Source organism: Phocoena phocoena, chromosome 1 (genome assembly GCF_963924675.1).
Source record: "Phocoena phocoena chromosome 1, mPhoPho1.1, whole genome shotgun sequence".
Taxonomy (NCBI): Eukaryota; Metazoa; Chordata; class Mammalia; order Artiodactyla; family Phocoenidae; genus Phocoena; species Phocoena phocoena.
In genome coordinates, this window is record NC_089219.1 from 31,985,381 (window position 1) to 32,012,412 (window position 27,032).

The 27,032-nt window shown below is 48.9% G+C and overlaps 1 protein-coding gene and 1 non-coding gene across 5 annotated transcripts; both read right to left on the bottom strand.

The window, feature by feature from the left end:
- Positions 1-801: 801 nt before the first annotated feature.
- Positions 802-15,519, bottom strand: PABPC4 (poly(A) binding protein cytoplasmic 4). 4 transcript variants are annotated; one of them, XM_065886866.1, is made up of 16 exons: positions 15,196-15,519; positions 12,213-12,406; positions 11,372-11,487; positions 9,988-10,127; positions 9,533-9,627; positions 8,730-8,867; positions 8,025-8,120; positions 6,029-6,301; positions 5,591-5,678; positions 5,090-5,161; positions 4,453-4,539; positions 4,231-4,358; positions 2,764-2,857; positions 2,519-2,649; positions 2,153-2,255; positions 802-1,113 (listed from the first exon to the last, which is right to left on the bottom strand). In XM_065886866.1, the coding sequence occupies exons 1-15, from the start codon at positions 15,386-15,388 to the stop codon at positions 2,166-2,168; spliced, it is 1,935 nt and encodes a 644-aa protein (XP_065742938.1). In that variant the 5' UTR covers positions 15,389-15,519; the 3' UTR covers positions 802-1,113; positions 2,153-2,165. The 4 variants fall into 4 exon arrangements, with proteins under 4 accessions (XP_065742938.1, XP_065742927.1, XP_065742948.1 ...); XM_065886855.1 differs by having other exon boundaries at positions 2,196-2,255; positions 5,042-5,161; positions 5,606-5,678; positions 15,196-15,388; XM_065886876.1 differs by lacking the exons at positions 802-1,113; positions 4,453-4,539 and adding exons at positions 5,001-5,006; positions 5,295-5,297 and having other exon boundaries at positions 2,166-2,255; positions 4,231-4,346; positions 5,042-5,161; positions 15,196-15,388.
- On the bottom strand, positions 7,620-7,754 carry LOC136141008 (small nucleolar RNA SNORA55). Its single transcript, XR_010657694.1, has one exon. It is a non-coding gene; the product is annotated as a small nucleolar RNA SNORA55 (small nucleolar RNA).
- Positions 15,520-27,032: the final 11,513 nt, after the last annotated feature.

Here is a 27,032-nt window from a genome sequence, read left to right on the forward strand (position 1 = left end):
AGGAAGCTAGGTTTGGAGGGACAGTCTGACGTTAATAGAAGAAACACACACACTCGCATTAACTGCGGACACTAGAAAACAGGGGAACCTACATTAGACTGGGCCTTTACATCGGTTAAGGTGAAAGCATACCTTGAGAAAAAGGGGGAACCTACCAAGAGGCACAAACCAGGGAACATTGCAGGGAAAGGGACCACCTGGGTAAGACCCTGAGGAAGGACAGCCTGCTAAGTTTCAAGAAGGGAAGAAAAAGTGTTGCTGCAGGACAGGGAGGGCAAGTAGAGTAGTTGACCCTGACCAGGTTAAGGTCGCTTCAAGGACTGAAGGAACCACAGAACATTTAGGCCTCCAGCCACTTGGATCTCTGGAAACTTTTCCTACTGCCAGCTGCAGAATCTGAGCAAGTGGACCTGCCTGCAGGATAAACTGACAGTAGGAGATAAGAGGGGACTGGCAAACCCCGAGCAACACAGTCCAAGAAGGGAGAGGCAAGATAGGTTCTGCGTGTCTCACCACGTGTCCTTGGAAAGCACGCCAATGCCACCCTTTACCCGATTTTCCTGTGCCAGACCCAAGGTCTGCTGTGGCTGTACTAGACTTCTGTTCCCACTATAAAGGTCCTCCCACAGTAGAACACAATGGGACAGTTCTGCACACCTTGCTAATCCAAAATAATCTTACAACCATCAGGAAAGGATGGCAAGATATACAGAACTTCACTTGACCCTATTTACATCCAAAAATTACTTGCAGTGAAAACTGGAATTTATACAGAAAACTGTGGTCAGAGAAAAACAGAGGCAGTTTTATGGAGATTTTTTCTTTATTGAGAAACTTAAAACTTGGGTACATCAAATAAAACCAGTTTCTGGGGAGAAAAAAATCAAACTCACAATAGAAAAAAAAAAGTTAACACTGTTTGGGCCATATCAGAACCCAGAGAATATATTCTTTTAATTGAAAAATTCTAGGTGCTTCATAATTGACCTTTTGATACAAAATGACCTATTAAATTTGCAATTTGTGGTTCTTGGTGTTGAGGTCCATAGGACAAGCTAGGACGTCTTCAAACCTTGAGCTGAATTCCATGAGGGTTTATTTGGCTTTTGAATCCTGAAAAGAAAAGCACCGACACTATGAATACAAAATCAAAAAAACCTCAGAGATGCACGGAAATCTCTGATGTAAGTACTGTAGAGCAGGGTCTCAGCCTTGGTGCCCACTGACATTTTGGCCCAGATAATTCTTCTGTGGGGGCTGTCCTGTGTATTGCAGGACGTTTAGCTGCATCCCTGGCCTCTTCCCAACTAGATACCAGTAATATTCCCAGTTGTGACAACCAAAAATGTTTCCAGATATTGGCAAATGTCCTCTGAGAAGGCACCCCTGGTTAAGAACCAGTGCCTTCGAGGGTACTTGTATGTAAAGCCCCAACCTTGACCCTTCCTGGCCATCCTTGCTTAAACTCAAAATGACAGGGCTCAGGCCCTTGACAAGGGGCTATGACTATGCCAAGTCAAACCCTACCAACACACGAGCTCTGGCCCTTACCATGTGCTCTTTTCCCTTGCCTCTGCCCATGTTCATTTGGTCCTCTCTTTTCCCCATCTGGAGGCAACCACCAGTCCTCGTCAGAGGTCCTAGTTAAGCTTCACTGCCCCAAGTCCCTGCAGACAGAGGCCCTGGCCCCCAAATGCAGAAGTCGATGGGAACACACCTTGTAACTGTAGCCAGGTGTGTCTGTCTCTCTCACTCTGACACCAAGGCCTCTGCCCGCTGTGTTTCCAGAGCTAAACTGTGGATGCCACACAACTGACCTCACAACCTCAAGCCAAAATGAGGCTGTGGGATCGGTTTACGACAATGCCTCATATATCCACCATTATTCGAGACAGACAAGGTGATTCTTGAGAAAGATCTAACCAGGTGCTCTTTATGGAGAAAACTGTTGTTTGTGTCTTCTAATTTACCACCAGGACTCTCTTTGTTGCATATTAACTCATCCAGGTGACAGAAAAAACCCAGGTGACAGCCTGCCCAAGTTATCAGGTTAAGGGATAGAAACATGACTCTACATATACATTGCCCCTAATCTTTCAGGGAGATGGTTCAAGAGTCATAACCATTGCAGAAAATAAAGAGCCAAACATACGGTTTGTCCTTGTCTAAGAGGTAGCAGCAGCAACAGCGCCCACCTTCTGGGCAGCTTCTTTCTTGGCATGATGAGCCTGTAGGACCGCCACAGCTTCATCCACCTGTGAGAAGCTCCAGGTGGTCAGTGACACCTGAGGAGAGCCCCTCCGCCCCTCCCTGGCGCCCAGGCCCAGCGGTGGCCTCTCCTGGTGCTGACCGCTTTCCCAGATACCCACGCGCCAGCAGCCCTCAGGTCACAGGCGAGGCACGAGGAGGTCACAGGGGCAGCAGACCCTTCTCTCTGCCACCCCTGGGTGTCCAAGGCCACCCCCTGTCCTCCTGAGCCGAGTGAGCGGAAGCCGCGGGGGTCTGGGAACCTGCTCACCTTGGAGCGGAGAGACTCGGGGGACTCCAGCATGTGCAGCAGCTCCGAGTTGTCAATCTCCAGCAGCATCCCCGTAATCTTCCCAGCCAGGTTTGAGTGCATCGTCTGGATGAGCGGGAACAAACGTTCACCTGTGGGAAGGTATTCTGTGAAAAACCCAGTGGCATCCCAGTAGAGAAGGGACGCTGGTGTCCAGGTCAGTAGCAGCTCTGGCCCCCTCTTCTGCAAGCACGTGGGTCACTCACCCAGCATCTGTTTCTGTTCCTGCGGGGGTGCTGCAGCCAGCATGGAGGCGGTCAGCGGCTCCTGCCCCTGCACGTGGACCGCAGGCTGGGGTGCCTGGGAACCAGGAGAGGCGGCGGATTAGCACCCGGGTAAGTACAGGGACAGTGGTCATGTGCACAACCACTCGGGTCTACTGAGTTAAAGAGGAGAAGGAGGTAGTTGTCTTTGCTGTCAGGGAACTGACTGCAGTCTTGGGGATTCAGGGAGAGGAACAGAGTGGTGTGAGCAAAAAACACAACCAACCACAGTTAAAATGCCACGTGCTATTCGGAGAAGGGAAATGACTAAGAAAAACCTACAATGCTACACAGTCATTTACCAAATGATTTTACTTTACTCAAGGCTACAACGATCATAATTTACCCAAGGCTGCCCAAGACATTGAAGCCTTGTTAATAAGTAAGATACCATGAACATTTGTATGTGTAGCCCTTTCCTGAAAGTTAGTTTTCCTTTAGGGTGAATTCCCAGTAGAGACTGGGTCAAAGGACATGAATAGGAAAATGCTTATAATTACATCCTGTATCACTTTCACTGAACCGCATGTTTGTTTTGTTTTTTTGGCAGTACGCGGGCCTCTCACTGTTGTGGTCTCTCCCACCGCGGGGCACAGGCTCCGGATGCGCAGGCTCAGCGGCCATGGCTCACGGGCCCAGCTGCTCCGCGGCATGTGGGATCTTCCCGGACCGGGGCACGAACCCGTGTCCCCTGCATCGGCAGGCGGACTCTCAACCACTGCGCCACCAGGGAAGCCCATGAACCGCATGTTTTTATTGTATTAAATGCTGAGGACCGTCAATACCAGTCACAGTGCTAAAAGTAGGGTCTTATAGGCAAAAATATTTCTCATAGTGCCAAGTTCTGGGAAATTTCCAACTCAGAGCACAGAGCAGGAGGAAGCAAGGCCCAGCACAGCTCCTCCAAGCAAACTACAGAGTTCTGCCACAAGCTCGCTGCTTGGCCTGCCTGAGAGGCACAACTCTAGAGATAGCAGCTCCAGCTTAGAGAACCTGAGATCCAGGTCCAATTCCTCCACCCAGCCTAATACCTCTGAAGATGAACCTTTCATCTAAGATGTTCTTTGCCACCCAGTCACCTGGAGAGCAGCTAAGGATCAATTCGACCACTGGATGTGAAAGTGAAATGGAAGCTTCAAAGAGCTGAGAGAGCCCACGCACGCGGTGAGGAAAGCAGGAAGCACAGCTGCCTCCTCGGGGGCATTACTAAGCCAACCATTATCAGAAGAACACGTGCAAGCCCCTTCTCTCCCACTAGAGAGTCTCCCAAGGGCAGGGTCACCACACGGGACACGGCTCCCTGACACAGAGCAGGCATTTAATACCCGTTGAGGGAATCCAAGCAAGGCAGCTTTTGAATCACGTGGAAGCAGGGGGGACCCTTCTAGGGTTCTGTTTGATGGACCTCACCTGCAGGGGCTGGATGGCGGGGTGAGGGCTGCGGACACTGGAGGCGTATTTGTAAGGTGCAACAGCCCGAGGAGCAGCGGCGGCAACAGCGGCACGAGGCGCTAGGCTCTGCACAGCTGTGGGAACACCTTAGGAAAAGGACAAGTAAAATTAAAGCCCATCGGTCTGGGCAAAGACCCGTCAAATCCCATCTTTCCCCATTCTGTGTGCATCCAATACCACCTCCAGACTGGCAGCTGTCAGTCAGCCCTTGCTGGGCGGCACCAGCCCCACCAAAGTCCATAGCCAAGCGGTCCGGGCACTCAGACCCTACAACAGACCAGCAAATGCACATCAGTGTTGGCAGCAGATGTCCAACTGGCCACGTCCCACGGAAGGAGCAATTCCAAAGCATGTTCATACAGCACACATCACACATGGGGCCACTACCGCTACTTTCGAGGAAGAGCCAACAGAAAACATACAACTCTTGCCACCTCTTGGAACACAGGACATAATCTGCAAAAAAGTCCCTTGAATCTCCCAACCCCACCCAAAGAACAGGCTGCCTCTGTCGTCATTCAGCTAACAAATTTCTACAACTGACCTTGTTCAGGTGAGTCACCGATGAGGCAAAGAATATTAAAAGGAACCAACACTCAGAACTCATACTGGTTCCCTGCTCCTTAAGTACCCACCTAAGCACACAGCTAAGAGTAAAGAACCAGGACCGGACAACACGGTGAGCCCAACGAACTGACCAACCCTGAGCAGAGCCTAGTCGTCCTGACTCCCTCCTCCCCGGGCCACACTTCAAGGCCAGTTTGCTCACCGACTCTCTGAGCGGTAGTAGGGAGGCCACGAGAGGCCGGAGCATTACCAGTTGGAGCCAGATGGCGAAGAGCTGGACGAGGCCCAGACTGGCGTATAGCACTTGGCATTCCTTGGAAGCCTGGTGAAGAGACAAAAAATGCACGTCACTCAAAGCGAGAGTGGCATGGACATATACACACTACCAAACGTAAAACAGATAGCTAGTGGGAAGCAGCCACATAGCACAGGGAGATCAGCTCGGTGTTTGTGACCACCTAGAGGGGTGGGATAGGGAGGCGGGGGGAGGGAGGGAGACGCAAGAGGGAGGAGATATGGGGATATATGTATATGTATAACTGATTCACTTTGTTATAAAGCAGAAACTAACACACCACTGTAAAGCAATTATACCCCAATAAAGATATAAAAATAAATAAATAAATTTTAAAAAATGCACGTCACTGATGAACGACACAGCCGAACCTAGGCTGTGCCTCAGAGGGGGCAGGGAGGGGAGGCCAGGACAGGTACATCCTGGGCGATCAAATCACTGTTCCCCACCACCTACCTTGAGGTCTCCCACCTTGCTGCCAGCGTGGATTAGGCCTCATCTGTGCTAACTGGTTAGGTGTGTAATATGGAGGTCTTCCCTGAGCCTGTAAGAAAGAGCAGCCAAGCCCTTTTATTTAAGGACCTGAAGCCACACTCGAGAAGTATCTCATCTCACCTCATCTCACTACCGGGCCCTAGGCTAATTATTCAGGACAGAGGCGCTCTCTACTCGAGCTTGGGGGAGGGACAGCCAGTTAACAGGGACTCTTACTTTACCCCTGTCACTGTGTGTGCACAACCACGAGTTAAGTCCTTCCTTGTTTTATTTGAAGGATCTTTACTGTGACATTCTAGAATCCAATATCCAAAACTCCCTCTCCCCAACCACTGCGGACTATAGGAGCAGCTATCAGCAGGCAGGTTCCAAGCAGACATGAGCATACTGCATACCCACCTGTGGAACTGCTGGCACAAAGTAGCCCCCAGCTGCAGGCTGGAACTGATTTAAGATGGCATTGGCGGGGAGCGCTCTCATCCCGGCCACCCGCTGCATATACTGGTTGGTCAGGTGAGCCTTTCTCTCTTCTTTTCTCTGGGCCAGGGCGACGTACAGTGGCTTGGAGCCCACGATGCGTCCGTTCATCTCCGTGACTGCTTTGGTTGCCTCTTCAGGGGATGAGAAGCAGACAAAGCCAAACCCTTTGCTTCTCCCATCCTCCAGCATCACCTACAAAACGAGACCAGCCACTTAGCACAAAGGTGTCTGTGTGTTAAAACCTGGGTTCCACTCCAAGAGTTACCAGGTCTAGGTCAAGGCTTCACAGTCCAGTCCCACAATGGACCCCAGACCAACTGAGTCACCAACTGAATCACAAAGTCTAAAGGGAGAAACTAAGCTTTTTCCTTTTTAGATCCCCACGTGACTCAAGTTCCCAAATACTGTGATATGGCTAATGGTTGAACCAGGAACCCGAAGATGTTTCCTCGTACCTAGAAGCATAGCTATCTCTGAGAACTCACAGAGATCTGGACATTAGCATCAAGCAACTTATTTGTAAAACTCATCTGCCCAAGACCTTGGTGAACAAAACTTAGTAAGCTCTTAGCAAGGTTAGGACATGCTTTTGAAATACATGTGGGCAGGAGTCATAAAATCAATGACTGCCACCATTAATTCAATGAGAATAAACACAGCAGAACTACAACCAGCCGGGAGACAAGCAGCTGGATTCTAGTCTCACTCTGTAATCTCTACATTTCACTCATGTCTTAGCTCACCGCCTGGTGAGCCTCCTGAAGTGGAGGACATGGGAGTAAAGATGTGTATCAACCCAACACCTGTCTACCAACGAGGTGGACCAGTAAGGTGTGTGAAAGTAATGTGACACCTTGATCTTGGGCATGGTGCCGGGAAACTTCAAGATACGGTTCTTTTGCTCTCTTCTTGCAAATGCCATCTTGACTCCTGTGCCGGTCCGCTAAGAGAGACTATCATTCCTTGTGCTGCTGGAGGCCCGTCACGGGGGTGACAGGAGGGAGGGGGTGAGGAACTGAGGTAATTCCTGGGGGTGGCTTCTGGCCAACGCCCTGCGACCACTGATAATGCTCCTGGGTTGTGAGTGACAAGCTAAGGGCCAGGGCAGGGTCACCAAGTCTTTACCGGCCCGCTGACCTCCTTTCTCATCCCCTGGAGGACTCTGTGACATCTGCCTCACCTCTGTGGAGCAGGTATAGAGTCTGCAACAGGCTATGCCCCAAAACTTTCCGATGCCATCAGTGCCCACCACACACCCAAAGCACCAAGGACACACAATACAACTCTTCACCTAACCAGCATTCCCTTCTCATCCTTATCTTCACAAGCGGGGTTGTACTTACTCCCCCAGCTAACTCAGTTGCTATCATTATCAAAGAAAATCAAGCAGATGACGCACAATGCAAAACACGGAAAAACAAACTTTCCACTCCCCTCTCCTTCTTTAGGACACCAGATGGAAGTTCCCAACCCCAGCTCCAAAATCCTCAAACACCTTCGTTCAAGGAATAAGTGTGGCAGAGTTGTAGAGACAGGCCTCAAGACAAGTGAAAGACAACCCGTCTGGATTTCCCCTGCTCATGCTGTGGCACCATCTGTCCCCACACCAGCACAAAGCAGCAAAGAATGGGAAAGATTCAGGTGCTCTTGGGGGGCTGGCAGGGAGGCACTGAGTCAGATGCATCTCCACATCCCAGTACTTGGGAGACAGTGCAATGTTAACCTAACAAAATGTCATTTTCCAGAGCATATACTCAGATGGGTAACCGAATGCCAGGATGAATTTGCTAGATGAATGTGGTAGCTACTCTCAGAAATGAAAATTTAGATCCTATTCCTTCAATGAAGCAAATGCAATAAACCTCTGCAAGTTTACAACTTCTGCTTTCAATCCCCACATCTCAGTATAAAATACCTTAGCACTGGTGATTGATCCAAAAGGAGAAAACTCTTTCCTTAACTTTTCATCGTCAATGGTGTCATCCAAGTTCTTAATGTAGAGGTTCACCCCCTGAAGCAGAAAGATCTGTTAATTGCACTTCTATACCTCACACATTTCCTAAGACAGTGGTTCTCCAAATATGGGCTCCAGACATGCAATAGCAGTATCTCTGGGTACTTGTCAGAAATGTAAATTCTCAGGCCAGAACCCACACCTAATGAATCAGAAGCTGTGGGACCCAGCAATCTGTTTTCATAAGTCCTGCAGGGGATTCTGATGCAGGCTCAAGGCTGAGAATCTACTGCTGAAGACTCTGACAGGACCATCGATACAGTCCCAGCCTTTCTCACAGCTGGTCTGGCTGACCACTGACCTAGCAGGGCTCTCCTTACACCGTTCCAAACAAAGTGGTATCATTTAAGTAAACAGAACGCACATGACTAAGAACAGGCTGAGGCTTCCAGAATAGAGTCCCTAAATGAATAAATTATCTTCATCCTTGTTCCAGAACCGCTGCTGTATCTGGTAGGTACATCCTGTTAAACCTGATGATCTTGAGAGAAATGAGAAGAGGAGACTCATGGTCCCCAAAAAGAAAGCCTGCCAAACTAAGGATGCTTTTGCCAACATCTCGTGGTACAGCCCCTGCTGGTAGGCTGGGCTGCGACCACCTCTTACCTGATACCGACTAATTCTCTCCTGTTTCAGCTGTTCAAATTTTCGCTTTAACTCGGCCTGCCGTTCCACTTTCTTCTGTGCACGGCCGACGAAAATGACTTTCCCACTGATTTCTTTTCCATTCATCTCCTCCACGGCCTGAAGAGGAAATACATGATTTTAAATCAAGATGCAGAGGCAGGGGCCTTGCTCTGGAGGTCTGTTAAGTCCCACCAAATATTCTGAGAGAAAAAAATCTTCCCTACAGGGCTAAAAATTAATTTCACTCTGAAGTCAGCTAAGCCAATCCAAACTTCCTCATCAGTAAAATGGGGCTAATATTTAAATGGGTCACTGGTCCAGATAATTCAGTGAAAAAACTGTACAGCTGTATAAATACAAGCACGGTAGACATGAGCCTAGGTTGATCATCTGGCTGCCACTAAATTCCTTACGTTCTTTCAGGGTATTGAGTGATACACGTTGAGGGCCTAGCACAATGGTTCTCCCGGAAGCGGCTACTGTTCTTTTATCAGATCAGCAACTCGGGGCCCTTGGTTCCCTCACCTATGAATGGGAACAAATGCCTGCCCTACTCTTTCAACCTACAGGGCTGAACAGCTGAGGTGATGGGCACATGCCAAGTGCTTTGAAAACAGTTAATGTGAAATCCCTCAGGAAGACAATTCCAGAGCACAGTGACCATGCATCACTACTAGGTACTCAGACAATTACAGCTCAGCTCTACCATGTGCTGGCAAGGCCCTGTCCACACACTAGGGCCACTCCCTACAAATCCTCCCCGACCCTCATGGTGCTCTCACCTTATTGGCATCCTCGTGTTTTTCATAACTCACAAAGCCAAAGCCTTTGGATTTCCCACTGGGATCTCTCATCACCTTGACACTTAGAGTCTTACCTGTTACCAAAGACAGAACTATTAGTAACAGCATCTCTATCACAGCTCAAGGAGAGAAGGCTTCTCTAGGAGCCCACTTGAAACAAGCTCCTGCTGAGCCCAGATGGACTCTAAGAAAGAGGCACCATGCCTGGCCTTCTACTTCTGACCAAGCTGCTGAGATGGCCTTGGGGATGGGACAAAGTAGGATGAAGCCAAGAGCCAAGGCCTGGAGTCTATTCCTATCTACCCTGTGGCCTTTGTCATACAAGGCATTTTACTTCTGGGTCTGGGTGGGCTCATCTGTTAAGTAAAAATAGAGGAATTCCAGGTCTGGTGGACCGTGAAAGGGGACACATGGGACAAAGGACCCTGACTTACCAAACTGGCTGAATAGCTCTTTCAGACTCTCATCATCCACCTCTTCCCCAAAGTTTTTGATATAAACATTGGTGAATTCCTTAGCTTTGGCTCCAAGCTCAGCTTCCCGCTCTTTTCGAGACTTGAATCTGCCCACAAACCTAAAAAGAAACCGTGAAAAACAGTGATCACTCAGAGGAACAAAACACGATTTCCAGGGGCCCGAAGGAACGCAGGTTAAAGGCTGACAGGAGAGGTTAAAACACACGAGTTCCCATCCAACCACCAAGAGAGCAAGCTCAGAGACGTCCCAACTCCCCAGCAGAAAGAGAAAGAGGCAGGACTGTCCTACAAGGACCAGCCCCAGGGCTCCTGGCTCAGGCCAGGGCTCCTCCTACCACATCACACTGCCTTCGTGAAGAAACCTGAAGACCATGTTTTTAAAACGTTCATTTCTGTGCATCTATGTAAATGCATAGAAAAGGTCTGGAAGGATACAAACCAAACTGTTAACAGTGGTTAATCCTAGGAGTGAGACTGTCGGAGTGAACTAAGAGGTAGCCTTTGCTTTTCTTACTTTGTTTTGGTGCTGTTTACACTTAACAGGGAAAGGTATCCATACATGAAAAACCTTTAGGCTTTTTTCCAGTGATACCTTTAGAAGACCTGACCACTGGGCACACGCACATCACTAACACAAGCCATCCCCTGGTCTGTGCGGTAACACAAAGGACAGAAAGGACTCTTGCTTGTCACAACCAAGATTTATTGTCCCTTCTCTCCCTGCATGGCTTAACTAAGATCCCCATCTCTCCATTCTGAAATAACCACACCAAAGCAACAAGGTCTATTACGAACAGTCTTCTGCAATGGGATAAGACTTTTCATTGTAACCAAATTAATTATTGCTGTGGAGCCAGCCTTGTATTTGAAGACCACTGAGTCATAAGTTAGCCACGTGGAGGGGACAATTTGCATCAACCCCTAGCGAGTGACCCCACGGAAAGACCTGAATCACAGAAGGCCAAGGTCACATGACTAGTACACAGCTCCTGGTCAGTCCAGGGCCCTCTCCACTCTGCTGCTGGCCAAGACCCCTGCTCAGAGTGGGCTTAAGAGCTGCCTTCCAGCCAGCCCCTGTTGCCGACGCTCACAAAACCCACAGACGGATGCTTTTAAGGGAGAGGCGGCAGGCCAGCCATGGCTTGGGCAGAAAGCCCACCTTGGCGAGTCAAAAGGGCTGCCATGGCTCGGGCAGGGAGACTCACCAGCCCTGGAGTGGAGAGGTAGGAGCAGGCCACACTTGGGCCGAGAACCAGTAGCCGCCTTGTGTGTGCCAGTTAATACCGAGGTGGGGCCACGGCTGGCTCATGCGACGGCTGTTGCTCCGGACTGGGACACTCACACTTTGCGGTCATTGAGGAGCATGCCATTCATCTTCTCGATAGCCTTGTCGGCAGCCTCCTGGGTCTCGAAGTGGACAAAGGCATAACCCTTAGAGCCGTTCTCATCACACACCACCTGTCAAAAACAAGGCGGGCCACTTCAGCGCCACTGCCCAGCTGCAGAGACTCGAGAGCCGTGTGGGCTCCTGGGTCTGAGAGGCCTCTAGCTCATCCATGTTCAAAAGGCAGGAGACTACAGCAGGTACCCAATAATGTTCCATTTAAAAATGGTAGCCACCATTAAGCTCCTTCTATTCCAAATGTTTTCTTACTTCATTAAAAAAATATATTAAGATCTGGGTGCAAAACCACAGGGCTACAGAATGACAAACCAGTTTCCAAGCCCACAACAGAATTTCAGTCTAGTGTGGAGTCAGACATGTAAACCACCACCACACGAGCTGTACAAAATGCTCCACATAAACAGGTGCGTGGAGAAGGAAGAGGGTGAATTCATGCTTCTAACATGACTAAGTACAGCTTCCTGGAGACCAGAGGCATTGCTCTGGTACTTTCCAGCCCCCGACTCCCCAGGAGAAACCTTTTGATGCCTTCCAAAGCTAGAAAACAGGAAGGATATTTCAGGCAGAGGGAAGAATAAACAAAGACACGAAAGCGCCTGCTGGTTTATGCTGGGCTGTGGCACCGAGGTTTGCTGCAGTGAACTTTTAGACTTCAGAGCCATTTCCAGCATTTTGGAAATTATCATACCCGGTCACCCAATTCCAAGCAATTCCCCATCTGGTATTTGTTTTCATGATTCTGTAATTATTCTGCTGAAATCATTTAATCAGTGTTTACCTTGCAGGACAGAATGTTTCCAAAAGCCGAAAAAGTATCATAAAGTGCCTTGTTATCTATAGATTTGTCCAGGTTCTTGATGAAGACATTTCCCACGCCAGATTTTCTCAAAGAGGGATCCCTCTGAGACCACATGATACGGATTGGCTTTCCCTTAATCACATCAAAGTTCATGGTATCCAAGGCCCGCTCAGCTGCAAGAGAGAAACATATTTCAGTCAAGGATATAAAACGTTACCTGCCACCATCCCAGGAACAGATAACTCCAGAACTTTCAAGGTAAGCACTCTGATGAAATTCAACTCTATCAAAATTAAAGGACATCAGATTCCTCTAGGCTGCAGTGCTACTGAGGCTAAGTTCTAGCTAATCGTCCTCCTTCGTGGCAGAAGTCTCAACCCCTCTGGGGTAAGGAGGTTATATGCAAGATAATCTAAATGGGTTTATAGCACCAGGATCAAGTAACGCCTCACATTTGACTAAGCTTTATCATTTATAAAGGACTTTGCAGCCTAGTGCCCACCAGGATGGAGGTGGAAGAGGTGAAATGATCCCTCTTATAAAATGGACAAACTTATGTTCAGGATGGCTAAACGGTATAGCTAACTACTGACTAAGAAACTAATGGCAGACTTTCTGATTATTTTTCAGTAAGGTATTGCATCAGCATCATCAACTAGCTGTCACTTAGTTTACAGCCTGTCTATGAGACAAATGACTAAAAAAACCTGTGAGCATTCGATTGGGGAAAATGTGCTATCTCCAAATTCAGCCCAGTTTCTTATATTTTCAATTTCTGAGAACAGAAATCGATTCTGACAAAAAAGCCTCAATCATCAAAATGATGGCCACACATGGAAATGTTCTTTGTATCATCAGGACAAGAAGGATGAAACTGCAACCCCTTTCTGCCTAAGTTGACAGTGGAGGCAGGCCCTGCACCTAGTGGTTTCTAGGCTACCTAGAAGTCTTCATCTGCGTTCTACGGAATTCCAGGACTTTCAAACGCCCTGGTGCCCAACGAAGTTCTCAACCCAGCGCTTGGGGATGCTTCCTTAGCTTCCCAACCCAATCCATGTATACACCACGGAGACCATTTAAAGAACCAGAGACCAAAATAACCCTTACCTGTCAGCAGAACACTTCTCTTTACTGGTAGTAAAAAGGACCCACACCCACTTCCCCTGACTTATGCACCGACATCTCCCAGAATCTCCTCCTCCATCAAGGGATGGGGGTAGAGGGTGTTTCTCCCGCCTCAAGGCACCATCTCACTTAAAACAGGGACACAATCCGTAACTCTGCCCCTCCACAGGCTCAGCTGTCCAGTCAGCCAGCAAGGTATCTCTTTTGCCCTATTTCCAACCATCTTTCCCACTTTCCTCAGGTGGGCTGGTTCAGCATGAGAGGGGAGGAGATCAGGGAAAGTGGGGACGGCAGATCCAAGTCAGTGCAAGTCCGGGACAGAAAGAAGGGCTTGCTTGTGAGGACTCTGTGATCCACAGCCTGGGACCCCTAACTGTGTTGCGTGAATTAGCAGCCCATTTCAACACAGCTCCTGTCTATTTCCGGAGAGGGCTGCACAAGGCAACTCGGCTTAGTCTGACAAATCTGGCTGCACTTATTTATAGCAGGGAGAGGTCCTGCAGAGGTATGTGTTGGCAGACACACTAACCAATGGCTTCTGCTACTATCTCTAAGTGACGGGACTTTTGCTCAGAAGAGTCAAGGAGGCAGACAACAGCCAATGTGCCCACTACTCCCCCCTTAAAAGGCCACACTCAGCTACCTTCTTTGTGCCCTGTGGCCAGACACAACTCAGAGCACACTGAACTGACGGGAGCAGTGCCTTGTGTCTCTCAACAAGTCCAATTCTCTGGTCTCAGCTGCATCCTGGGCAAGTGACATTCTCTGTGCTTCACGGACAGTGAACAAAGTGGTGACAAAAATAGGGACCCGGAGATCCTTGGCCACAGAATGGCTTGTTTCTCCCAGTAATGGTCTCTACAGTTGTTCCCTTTTATTCTGGAGTCACGTGCAGCCCCTGATTAGGTTTCTTCTGGCCTCACTCGGGCCAGGCCTGCAGCATACCTCTCCACGCTCCAGGCTATGGCCCCAGTCAGGGCTGGCAGAGCACTGCACCCACAGTCCCAGCTTAGCCTCCCACCTTTTGCAGCTGCTTTTCTCCCTCAGAAGTCCTATTTTCTTCAGATGGGATGAAGTAAAAGGGTTTTGTCAAGTATAAAGCACTGTGCACAGGTTGAGGCCATAATCCCCACCAGCCTAGCGGATTTCCAAGAGGCGCTTCCCCAGACTACCTGCGGACCACGCTCCACAGCCCAGGGCTTGTCCAGAGAAAGAACTCCTCCGCCCCGGTGGCAAACACGCAGAGGAGGGAGCTGGCCCAGCACCACACACTCTCTGGTGGGGCTAACACAAGTGCCTGCTCAAGTTCAACACACAACACTGTTCCCCTACTTTCTACCTGACCGGAAAAAACCCCTTACCAGCACAAAGTCAAAGACTCTTAGCCCAGGGTACAGTAAGGGGAGGGGGCAACAGCTTTGCCTAGGTAAAAGTTTTTAAGTAATTGTGTTTCAATCATCCTGTCCCTTCCGCAGGCCTGTGAGGGGCCCGAACACCTGGCCACTGACCAGGCAAGGCTCACAGAGCAAACCGCCCACATACGGAATGACAGCGACTTCCTTCTGGTCCTGTTTTACAGCCTCCTTGGGCTCCAACCCCACCAGCACCCATTAGCCCAAGGTCACCCTGTTAGCAAGTGTTGTGGAAGCAAGACTGAAACTCTGGTCGTCTGATCCCAGGATCCCGCGTTCTCAACTCCCATGGCTCGTCCCCGACTAGGGCTTCTGTGGCAACGTGCTGTCGCGATGCCCTCTCCACGGGGGTGGGGACCTGCCCGGAGAAGGAATCTTAGGGTCCCCAAAGAGCCCACGGACTTGTGGCCACCGCTTACACTCACCGTCAGCCGGCTGCTGGAAGTTGACGTAGGCATAACCCAGGGAGCGGCGGGTGATCATGTCGCGGCAGACCCGGATGGACAGCACAGGCCCCGCAGGACTGAACTTTTCATACAGCATGGCCTCGGTGACGTCCGAGTGCAGGTCACCCACGTACAGGGAGGCCATGGGGTAGCTGCTGGCCGCAGCGTTCATCTCCCCAGCCCCCAGCACCCCGAGCCCCGCCAGGAGGACTTCTTAGGGGGGGCCACACAGGACAAAGGGGGCTCCGCTCCGAGCCGCGGCCCACAGGTGGCAGTGAAGCTCAGAGAAGCTGGAGTCGGCTCCGAGGGCCGGAGAGGAGTGCGGGGACGGCTCGGACGAGACTGCCCACCCGCAGACAAAAGGCTCTCAAAAACAATATGGCCCTCCCTGGGAGTTTGTTAATTTTCAGCTGTTCTGGTCTGGAAGCTCCCAATTGCAAAAAATGAAAACAATGAAAACGGGGACTGTCCTCCAAATTACAAAAATTCTTCCCGAGGCAACCCAGTGGTGCCCACGGCGGCCTCCGGAACGTGCGTTTCTCTATAAATATAGGCCTCGGGCTCCCGACGGTTTAAGATTACAGCAACCCAGGAAAGAGGGAAACCAAATATTTGTCGGTGCCGACTCGGCAAACCCCGGGCAGCCGAAGCGCGCAGCCGCCTCCCACGCCGGGCCGGCGAAGGGCAGCGCGGACACGTGGAGCGCGGAGGCCGGCGCGCGGGGGGCGAGGGCGGCGGGCGCGGGGCTGCCACGCGGCGCGGCCGAGAGGCGGGCTGAGGCGCGTGGACGCGGGCGCGCGAGCGGCTCACCACCGGACCGACGGACGGGGACCGACGAACGCCCAGGTGCGGCGGCGGCGGCGGCGTCGGGCAGGCCGGAAGCGTGCAAAAGTGACTTCCCCGCGGGTTCTCCGAGGAGGATTCGCTCTTTTTTTTTTTCTTTCTTTCTTTTTTTTTTTAAGATTTTAAAGGGTTTTCGGGGTTTTTTTTTATCTTTTTCTCTTTTTTTTTCCTTCAGGCTGCTAGGCCCGAAAGCGGCGGAGGCTGCGGCGACCCGGGGCGGAGAGAGGCGGCCGGGGGAGCCACCGCTCCATTTATACCCGCCCGCCCCGGGCGCTGCTGGTCGAAGGGCGCCTCGCGACCTGGGCGCAGTCGTGCCCGCCCACTCGGCCCGGGGGCCCGAGGCGGGGCGGCCACGCGAGAGGGTCCCGGCACGGCCGCGCGGCGCCACAGCGACCCCTGGCGCGCGGAGGACCGCTCCGCTGGGGCCTCCGCCGGACCCAACGGCCGCTTTCCCTACGAGTGGGTAGAGAGTAAATCACCCGCCCCTCCGGGACTAGAACCCAGGGATAAAGTTACCCACCGGCACGCATCATATTTATAATCGATGTCTTGCCTAACTGTAAAATAAAGATGACATAAGATAAATTATAGTTACATAATAGGTGCTCCGCTATGTAAATGACTGGGCCCAAATAACGGAGAAGACGTTCTGAAGTTTTTAGAATACTGGGACCTAAAGGTAGAATCATTGGGAACACGACAGCTACTAATGCAGTAGTGCCCGTGGGTGACGGGATTCTCTGGAAAGATGAACAAATTTGGGGAAAGCTTCAATAAAACAAAATACAATCATCTTTCTATTTACAAGGTAGTGGTGTTCCTGGAAATTTAGTTGATATTTAAGGGCACAAAATATGTTCTGTTCCCATGTAAAAGGGAGTCAGGGTCTAAGCTCTGATAGTTATGAAAAGATTTTTCATCTGCATGAGGGTCTGGCAGGTCATTAGAAAGCCGTGTGGTACATGGGACAAGTCTATTCCATGTGGCCCTGTCCCCGTGCATTGCAAGATATAATAGAGATGGCATCTCTTCTTCCATAAATGCCAGGAACCACCCTCATCATCACTGTGATGACCAAAAATGGAAATTACTAAAAGCACACAGACACTCCCATTGAAAAGCATTGATTTGATTAAATGAATGAAGAAATATTAGTATTATATATTCATTCAAAGAAATGGGCTCACTCTCTGTCAATACCAGATAAAGGTGCTGGGGGATACCATGATGGACAAGGCAGAGGAAGTCCCTCTCTCCCTCATGAAGTTTATATTCTAGTTAGTGTATTAAATCAAGAAACATTTAGGGAGCACTCCATCTATAGGTAGATCCCCTCCTCAGGGAAGACTTCCTAGACCACCCAGTGGTTTAAAGCCTGCCAGCACTGTTCATCCCAGCACAGTGGGTCTGTACTGGATAGATGGTATGATCTGTCAAGAGAAAGAATGAGTCCAGGGTTGGGAAGAGGAAGGAAAAAAAACTTCATGGTGAGGACATGGCTGCAGGTGAGGTCTCTGTAGTATAGCAGGAATGTCAGAGCTTTGTTTTCTGGATTCGTTCATTTGTCATTCAACAAACTTTATGTGGCATTTCTAAGAGCCAGTCTTAAAAAAAAAAAAAAAAAAAATAAGAGCCAGTCTTGCTCTGTTCCAAGTGCTGGGGAAGACATGCGAGCTAAACATTCATGGACCATCCTGCCCTTATGAAGGAGAGAGATGAAAAGCAAGCAAATACGGGTGTGTATAGAACTTGTGAAAAGGGCTTTGAATCTAGAGACTTTTTGAGTGTAAGAGCAGGGGAAACCCAGCCCCATCCTCCCAGCAGGAGGTCAGTTCCACCTACAAAAGCTCTATTTCCTATAAGCAACAATGGCTCTGCCCCTCAGGAAGGAAGACCCTTCCTTGTCCACAGACAGGGTCTTTGAGATCTTGGAGGTTTGGTCCAGGCAAAAGACAGCACAACTTTGGACCGTTGTCACATCTCTGGGCCTCCTCCATCTGTATGATGGGCTCAGTCAGCCCTTTAAGGAAGAGGGGCCCAGTATCTGCCCACTAGAGGGAAGATATTCTTCCCTTCCTATCCTCCAAGGAAAGCTTCCTGGAGGAGGTAGCAATGAAGCTGGACCTTTAAAAGAAGGTCGTGTTTTGGAAGGTAGAAATGGATGGAGGCAGGGAGATCATTCTACAGACAGAAGTACAGAGACGGATAAACCATTTGTTAGCTTAGTAAGTCATTTTACACTCTTGGGGCTTAGTTTCCTCATTGGTAGAATAGATATGATATGAGATAGTATACATATACCTTTACACAGTGCCAGGCATACAAGAAGTATTTGATAGACAGTGGATAATATAATACTGTATTATTACAACATGACATTTTCAAGGTTGCTATGAGTAGCCCAATGAGGCTAGAACGTAGGGGTGTGTGTGTGTGTGTGTGTGTATGTGTGTGTAGTGGGGAAGGAAACTGCAAAACAGAATTGAAATCTTGCAGAGGTCCTTGAATGCCATTCTAGAGTGTGGCATTTCCCAGGAGTAATTGATCCAATAAATACTATTATTTGGAAATAATGACATTAACAGCTAACACTGCACAGTACTTCCTACACCCCAGGCAGTATTCCAAGCTCTGTAGAGTAACTGGCCAAGATGAAAAAGCTGGCAAGAGTAGATTGAGGCTTAAGTTTTTTCTTGCTCTAAATCTCACGCTGTCTAAAATAATACAGGCAGACCTTGTTTCATTGCACTTCACTTTCACAGATACTGAGTTTTCTACAAACTGAAGGTGTGTGGCAACCCTGTGTCAAGCAAGCCCATTGGTGCCATGTTTCCAACAGCATTTGCTCACTTGGTGCCTCTGTGTCACATTTTAGCAATTCTCACAGTGTTTCAAACGTTTTCGTCATTACTGTATTTGTTATGGTGATCTGTGATCTTTGATGTTATGACAGCCAAAAGATTATGACGTGCTGAAAGCTCAGATGATGGTTAGCATTTTTTTTAGCAATAAAGTACTGTTCAGTTAAGGTATGTACATTGTTCTTTTATTTATTTTAATTTTTGGCTGTGCCACGTGGCTTGCGGGATCTCAGTTCCCCAACCAGGAATCAAACCCGGGCCACGGCAGTGAAAGCCAGGAATCCTAACCACTAGGCCACCAGGGAACTCCCTACAGTGTTCTTTTAGACATTATGCTACTGCACATTTGACTACAGTATAGTGTAAACATAACTTTTATATGCACTGGGAAACCAAAAAGTTCATGTGACTGGCTTTATTGTGATATTTGCTTTATTGCAGTGCTCTGAAACCCAATCTCCAAGGTCTGCCTGTACTAATAATGATAACTAACATGTATCGAGGCTTACACACATCATTTCATTTCATGCTCACAACAGTCATAGAAAGTCAGTGCTATCATCCATCACTTTGCAAATGAGTGAACTGAGGCTCGGGAGGTTGAGTGACTTGTCCGCGGCTTGACCCCTGGTAGCTGGTGGGACACTGGGAGCCATGGAAACATGCCATCCTAACTCCTTCCAGAAAGCCTGCTGTAGGGGTGTATTTGATTGACAGCTGCTGCCCCTCTGGCTCCACCATCGTGTTCACGCCGGGGCCACAGCCAATGACGAGCATGGAGGACGTATGAGTGCCGGCCTCTTCCTGCCTAGCATGAGTCTCTCCTACAGGATATCCTCAGCTTTAGGACTCCCCATCTACCTGGCCAAGATTCTCTCAAAGCTACGCTGTAGTGTGAAGATTTTCCTACCCAATCCTTCCTTCCCACTCTCCCACCAGGTGTCAGATCTACATCATGGTCTGAAGGCTCTCCCTGCCTGCTTCTACTCCCAGCTCCTTTATCTTTCATTGGCATTTTCCTGATAAATCTCTTGCACACCTAATCCCATCTTGGTGTCTGCCTCTCGAAGCTCTAACACACCGACCATGTGCTACAGACTCTTAACAATCCTGCCTCTTGCGGGTGACCCCTGAGGTTGACAAAGCAGTTCACGCACACTAATCCTTTCATGTCTGCAAGAAGTATGTTCAGCAACTCTGTGTCTGAGCACCAGTGAACAGGAACCTGTCATGAAATCCTGGTGGCCATAAGCAGGGAAATGGACACCCAGGAGGAATATGGATGTGTGTGCTGCAGTCAGCAGAGCCCAGGGTAGCTCTGCAGGCTGCAGCTTGGCTTCCTGACCCATAGTCTGGCTTTGACACAGAAATAGGTCCAGAGAAAAGAAGGAAGCCTCAGCAGGCTCCACTCATAGCTGGACGAAATCATCCCTCAAAAGTAGCCAGCTGCCCTTGCTCTAATTCACTCACCATGCTGACTCCTCATGTGAAATCTCTGATGTTGGGAAAGAACTCACCCACCCAGAAAGGGGTGATCTTGGTGGCTAGCAGGGTTAAAGCCAGTAGGTGCCGTGTATGAGGAAGAGCCCAAATCCCCTGCCTTGCTGGTAGAAACCCTCTGCATCTCTCGATATCACCTGGGAGCTTCTTAGCAATACAGCATCTCAGGCCACACCCCCTGCCTATTGAATGAGAATCTGCATTTTATCAAGATCCCCAATAACGTTGTAGAAGCTCCATACTGTTGTGTCCTACTCACCACCACTTTGCTTGGCCCAGTCCCCGGGCACTTATGATATCCATACAATGCAATATTATTCAGCGAATAATAATAATAACGTACTGGTACATGCTACAACATGAATGAACCTTGAAAACATCAGGCTAAATGAAAGAGTCAGTCACAAAAGATAGCATATTGTAGGATTCCATTTACATGAAATGTCCAGAAGAGGCAAATCCATAGAGACAGAAAGTAAATTGGTGGTTCCTAGGGCTGGGGGTGGGAGGACCCTGGAAGGAAATGGGGAGTGACTGCTAACAGATGGGGGGTTTCATTCTGGGTTGATGAAAATGTTCTAGAATTGATTGTGATTATGGTTGTACAGCTCTGTGAATACACTCAAGACAACTGAATTGCACACTTTAAGTGGGTGAATTGTATGACTTGTGGATTATAGCTCAGTGAAACTGGGATATATATAAAAGGGTCTGCCTCAAAGAATTGTTGTGAGAACTCAATAAACCCATGCGTATAGAGCTTTGGTTCTGCAAGAATAGCTACCATGGAGCAGGCACAGACCCTAGCTTTGAGTAGCTCGCAGTCTAGTGAAAGAAATGACACAGGCATAAGAAACCAAAAATCCAGAAATGAATGGATAATGATCTCTAAATTAGGTACAGATAACATGTCGGGCAGATCGTAAGAGAGAGAAGTAACTTGATTATTCATCCATCCATCCATCCATCTATTCATCTATCCAGTAATTGCCTGACACCTATTATATGCTGGATATGGGGAGCAGAGATGAATAGATGAGAGGCGGGCATGCAAACATATAAGTTCCATCACAGCATGATAAATGCCTTGGAGAGGACATAGTGTAAGTCCAAGGGTGGGCGGGGGTGTAATTAACTAACTAAAAAGGCCAGAAAGGGTCTCTCCAAAAGGGAACAGCTGGGCCCTTCTCTTTTTTCTGATCTAACCTACTTTTCCTTTCAAACTAAAGAACAATGCTTGCTTATTGAAACAAACTAAACTCTGAGGAAGAGAATAAAAATAAAGGCAAATTTCCCTCTCCCCGATGGAATCACTGTTTTGTGGATTTCTTTTATACTTCTCTCTGTGGTCATAGAAATGTACATCTACTTGGCACTGTGTCATGTGTGACCTGGCATGCACTCAGGTCAACCCAGGTAGATCTAACTTGTTCCTTGCTAATGAGGGTGAACCATAATTTGCTCAAACATTTTCTACTCACAGACACACATTGTTTTCAGGTTGGAGCCATGGTAAAATATTGCCATGAACATCTTGACCTTAATTACCAGGGCCTTTAATTTGGCTGGATAGAGTCTCAAAAATGGGATTGCAAGGGTCAAAGAGTACATGTATTTTAAATTTTAACAGGCACTACCAGAGTTTTCCAAAAGTTTGTTGTAATTCAGTCTCCCGAGAGAAATGTATGAAAAGGCCCAGTTCCCTGCATCTTTGCCAGCTCTGAATGTTATCAATTTTAAATATTTTCCTCAGTCTAATAGATAATGGTATTTTGTTGCTGTTATGCTGTTGGTGCTAATAGGGTGACTGTCTTTTCATATGGTTATTGGCATTTCCTTGTCTTTATTTGTGAGTTGACTGAGCCTGTGTTTGAAACAAGCAAATGGCATTTACAATGCAAATGGGACCCTTAGCAGAAGACATTCTGCGTAGAGTCTGTGCAAAGAACCCAGAGGAGGAAATCTGTTGAGAGAATTATAAGTGGTTTAATGTTGATAACTTTGCAGAAAGATGAGAATGGCAGGAGATAAAACTGGATATGTGGATAGAGGGCCAGATTTTAAAGTGTTTTCATGCCATACCCCTAGAATCCCTAGACTTTATCCCCTAGGTGGTAGAGCCACCTCTACCTGGATGGCTGGTAAGGAGTTTGAAACAGTGCGTACATTAGTGTCCTAGGGCTGCTGTAACAAAGTACCACAAATCGGGTGGCTTGAAAAAACAGACATTTTTTGTCTCACAGCTCTGGAGGCTCCCTCTGAAACCTGTAGGGGAATCTATCTTTGCCTCTTCCTGGCTTCTGGTGGTACCTACCTACAGTCTTTGGTGTTCTTTGGCTTGTAGATGCATCACTCCAAATCTGTCCTCACATGGCATTCTCCCTCTGTTTCCATCTTCACATCATCTTCCCTTTTCTTATAAGGACACCAACTTTACTGGATCGGGGGCCCACCCTATTCCAGCATGACCTCATCTTAACTAATTCCATCTGCAACGAAACTATTTCCAAACAGGATCACATTCTGAAATGACTGGGGGTTAGGACTGCAACATAGCTTTTTGCAGGAGAGGGGGTACTCGATTCAACCGATAAGGATGGGAAAAGGGTACTCATAAAGAGGCCGTTTAATGGAGCTCAAATGAGGACAGTGAAAGCAAGGACAGACAAAAAAGGATGCATCCCAGAGAAATTTAGGAAGTAGAATCAACAGGAGTTGGTGATGGAATGTGAAGGGTGGCAGAATATGCTACTTTGGCATATTGGTTATTTTGATCTGTAGGCACCTGAAAAACAGTAAACGCAGGGAGAGGCTTTCTCTGAATTCCCCTTATCTGCCTAAAGACAGATCTTCCAGAAGGAACTGGATTGTCAAAAATCCACTCCCTGGACATTTCATCACCCAGGAAAGATTGACTCTCATCATAGGAGAAGACACTAGACATCAACACTGCACCGAGACCAACTTCGTCACAAACTGTTATATCTTCCATCTTCTAAGGGCCCATTCACTTTCCTAGAAATCATTTTCTCTCTTCTAAAGGGCCTAGATCTCCCCTCTTCTTTCTCTGTTAAGATGGTATTTAAGCCTAAATTCTAAACCACTTCAGGGAGTTACTCATTTTTCCCTGGGTGTCTCCCATGTGTACCTGAGGTATGCATGTTAATAAACTTATTTGTTTTTCCCTTTTTAACCTGTCTTTTATTACAGGGGTCTCAGCCCAGAATTCGGTAGGATAGAGAGAAAATTATTTTTCTCCCCCTACAAATGCAAGGGAAGGTGAGGGAGAAAAAGACACTTCCAGACTTCCAGCTTAGGGTATTGGATAGATGGGGACTCAGTGGGGAGGGAGGATGCCCAGCAAAGAGCTAGGTATACAAGCCCAGGTGGCCCCGCAGAAGAGAGGTTGCAGGCCAGTATTTCTCACCTGGACCAATACCATAGCTTCTTAGTTGGCTGCCTGCTCCAGTTTTTGTTGCTTTTCCAATCCACTTTTCGTACAGCGGCCAGTGTAGACTTTAAAAAATCTTTTCCCCTGTATAAAACTCTTCGAGTTTTCTCATTGCTCTTAAAATAATACCAGACTCTTTGCTGTAACTTACAAAGCCCTGCACCGAGCTAATTGACACCCTTCTCCCCAATCTCATTTCACCTCATGCCTTGTTTAAGCTGCTCCAGCCACACAGCCCTTCTTTTTGTTCTTTGAACCCTTCCCATTTCAGGGCCTTTGCACATGCTCTCCCTGGGCTTGGAAGGCTCTTCCCCCCAGTGACTCCCTGCCTGGCTTATTCACATTCTTTAGGTGCCACCCTAAATACCACCTCCCCCAAAAGGCCCTTCATGTCCATCCTGTCTAAGGCAGCATGGCCACCACTTTACTCTGTCAATTTCCTTCACATCCCATATCACTGTCTGTCAGTTCTAGTAAGGCCAATTTACTAGACTATAACCTGCACCAAGTCAAGGAGCCGTGTCTGTCTTGTCCACCCTTGTATCCCCAATGCCTGGCACAATGTCTGGCTTGGAGTAGGCTTCCCTGAATTTTGGCTGAGTGAACAAAAGGCCATATGGGATTGTGAGTCATCACCATAAGTATGACGGAGGAAGTCGGTGGAGGGGAGAAGGTAGGACGTCGAAACCCTGGGGAGCATCCACTTTGAAGGGGCAGTGAAGGAGACTAAGGAGGATCCAGAGAGGTGAGAACAGTGACGGTGGTGCTCGCTGGCTGGGATTTCAAACCGTAAATCCATCCAGGGAGGCTTCCTAAGATGGTGGTGCCTAGAGGTGTTCGTTACTGAAGAAGATGAGCCACTGGAAGAAATAGAAGCTCCCAGGTGGAGCGAAGAATCATGAAACAAGGTCCCCACGGCATGAGGAGGGGGTGTGGCCTGGTGAGGAGGGGGTGTGGCTCTAGAGTAGGGATTAGCCTGGGACCGAGAAATGGCACTCCCCTCCGTGGTCCCTCCTTAGGAGGAGAGGACAGGGCTCCTGTTCAGACTCTTCTGGAAGCAGTCCTCCCTAGTTTCCTACATACACCCCAGCTGCACTGGCCTCTTGGTCCTTTAGGACCTTTGCATTAGCTGCAACTTCTCCGGGCAGGCACCTTTCTCATTCTCCTGGTCTCAGCTCAGGTATCTCCTCCTGCAAGAGACCACCTCTGTTAGGAGGTGCCTCTGCAATTCTCTATCCTGGCGCTCTTCCTTCCCAGAATGAATGAAGGTCTAGAAGGCACCATTCATCGTGACTGTGAGCTCCGTGGGGCAGGCCTGGAGGTCTTGCGCAAGCCTGTATCTTCAGTTCCTCGCATACAGCAGGTGCCCAGTGCCACCCCCCCCCACTCATCTAGTTGCACCCTTCCCATTTCAGGCATCAGCCGGTGTCTCTTCGCACCCCATTGCCCCAACCACCTTCAGCCAAACACCAAGTCATGGACCCTGGTCCCACCTACTAGAACCTCCAGACCTACCAACCCTCCCTTCCACTCCTGCTGGGCTCTCAGCCTGGGGGTCCTCCTCATCCCTCCCATTCTCAGCTCAGAGCTGTCTTTCCAAAGTGCAAATCGTGCCCTGCCCCTCCCTTGCTCAACCCCTTCCAGAACTCTTCTTTGCCTTTGGAATACACTTTAAATGCCTTAAAAGTTTCCCAAAGTTTTGCCTCTGCTCTCCTCTCCTCCTGCCCCATAGCCCTGCCCTCTGCCTTCCAGTAGAGCTCCAGCCTTTTCGAAATCCAGCTCAGAACTCTGTCCCTTTCCTTCCTCACGTGGCTGTACTGGAAAGGGCTCCTCCCCCACCACCTGGGGGTGCCAGGTTGTCCACCTTCCTCACCATCACACTCCTGGTATTTAGCACAAGGCGGCACAGAGCATCCTCCTTCCCCAACCCCTTCATCAAATAGCTAATGAACCGGAGGCACGGAGGGCAGTTTTGTTTTGCAGGAGAGTGGAGGAGTAATGGTTTTCCAGCACCTGTGGGGAAGGACCACTCTCAGTGGGGGTGGGAGGTAGCAGCAGAGGGAGTCAAGACTTCCAGTAGGTAGAAAGCTTTCGAGTGAGGCAGGCTACAGAGGGTGGGTCATGAGGGTGAATGAAGCAGTGCGGTCCAGTGGTTAAGGGTGGGGTCCAAGTCATCAAGATATAGGTGATAGAAAGCCACCTTCATGGAACCCGCTCAGCTCCTGAGCACGAGTGATCATACACGGGAGCCCTTGTTGCTGGATTGGAGGCCACAGGACCTGATGAGATGTGACCCCGAAGTCCTAACTGTGATCAGCCTGCACTGGCCCAGGAAGCTGGGCTCTCGTGAGTGCACCAGACACATAGTCCAGAATCCTGGGGCTGATACTGAGATGGGAGGATCACAGAAGAATCTACTTATCTGGAAAGGCCATGAATCAGCACAGGGAGATAAAAGAAAGGAGATTTTGGGTTGGGTAGAGGGTGGGGCTCGTTTGAGTGCTGGTGGGAAGGGCTGGTTCCCTCTCCCCTCGGGTCCCCATGGCTTGTCCCTGGATGCCGGCAATGACTCCCTCATACATCTCCTTCAGGAGCCCCTGCCATACACCCTGCACTGGGCAGCCAGAATGCGTTTTAAAAAATGTAAATGAGACACGTCACTGGCCTCACACAGCTGAAATCCTGTTAAAGGCTTCCCATGGCTCTTAAGATAGAGTTGGTGATAAAATGGTGTTTTCCAAACTGAGGTGGGAAGGGGGATGATGTTAGGTAAGGCATGGAGGAACATTTTTTTATTGCAACTGTGTATTAGGAAAAAGATGTGGTATGCCAATTCTTTGATGTCACGAATATTTGTGCTTAGAGTAAGGATACAAAGGAAGCCAATTTAAAGGAAAAAATTAAGGCAATGAGAGTACAATTGGAGGCCCATGAAGGGGGTGCTCGATCTCAAGGCCCCTCTTCAATCTCATCCGGTCCTCTCACTCCTCCCTCCCTGGCTCTAGCTGTATCGCCCTGCAGGTCCTTGAAGATGTCACCCCCTCATCTGCCAGGAATGTTCTGAAATGTTCTTCCCAGCCTCAGCCCGCACCACTGCCCCCACCTTTTGCTAAGATAACTCCACTCATCCTCCAGATCTCCACTCCAGTGTCACTCTCTCG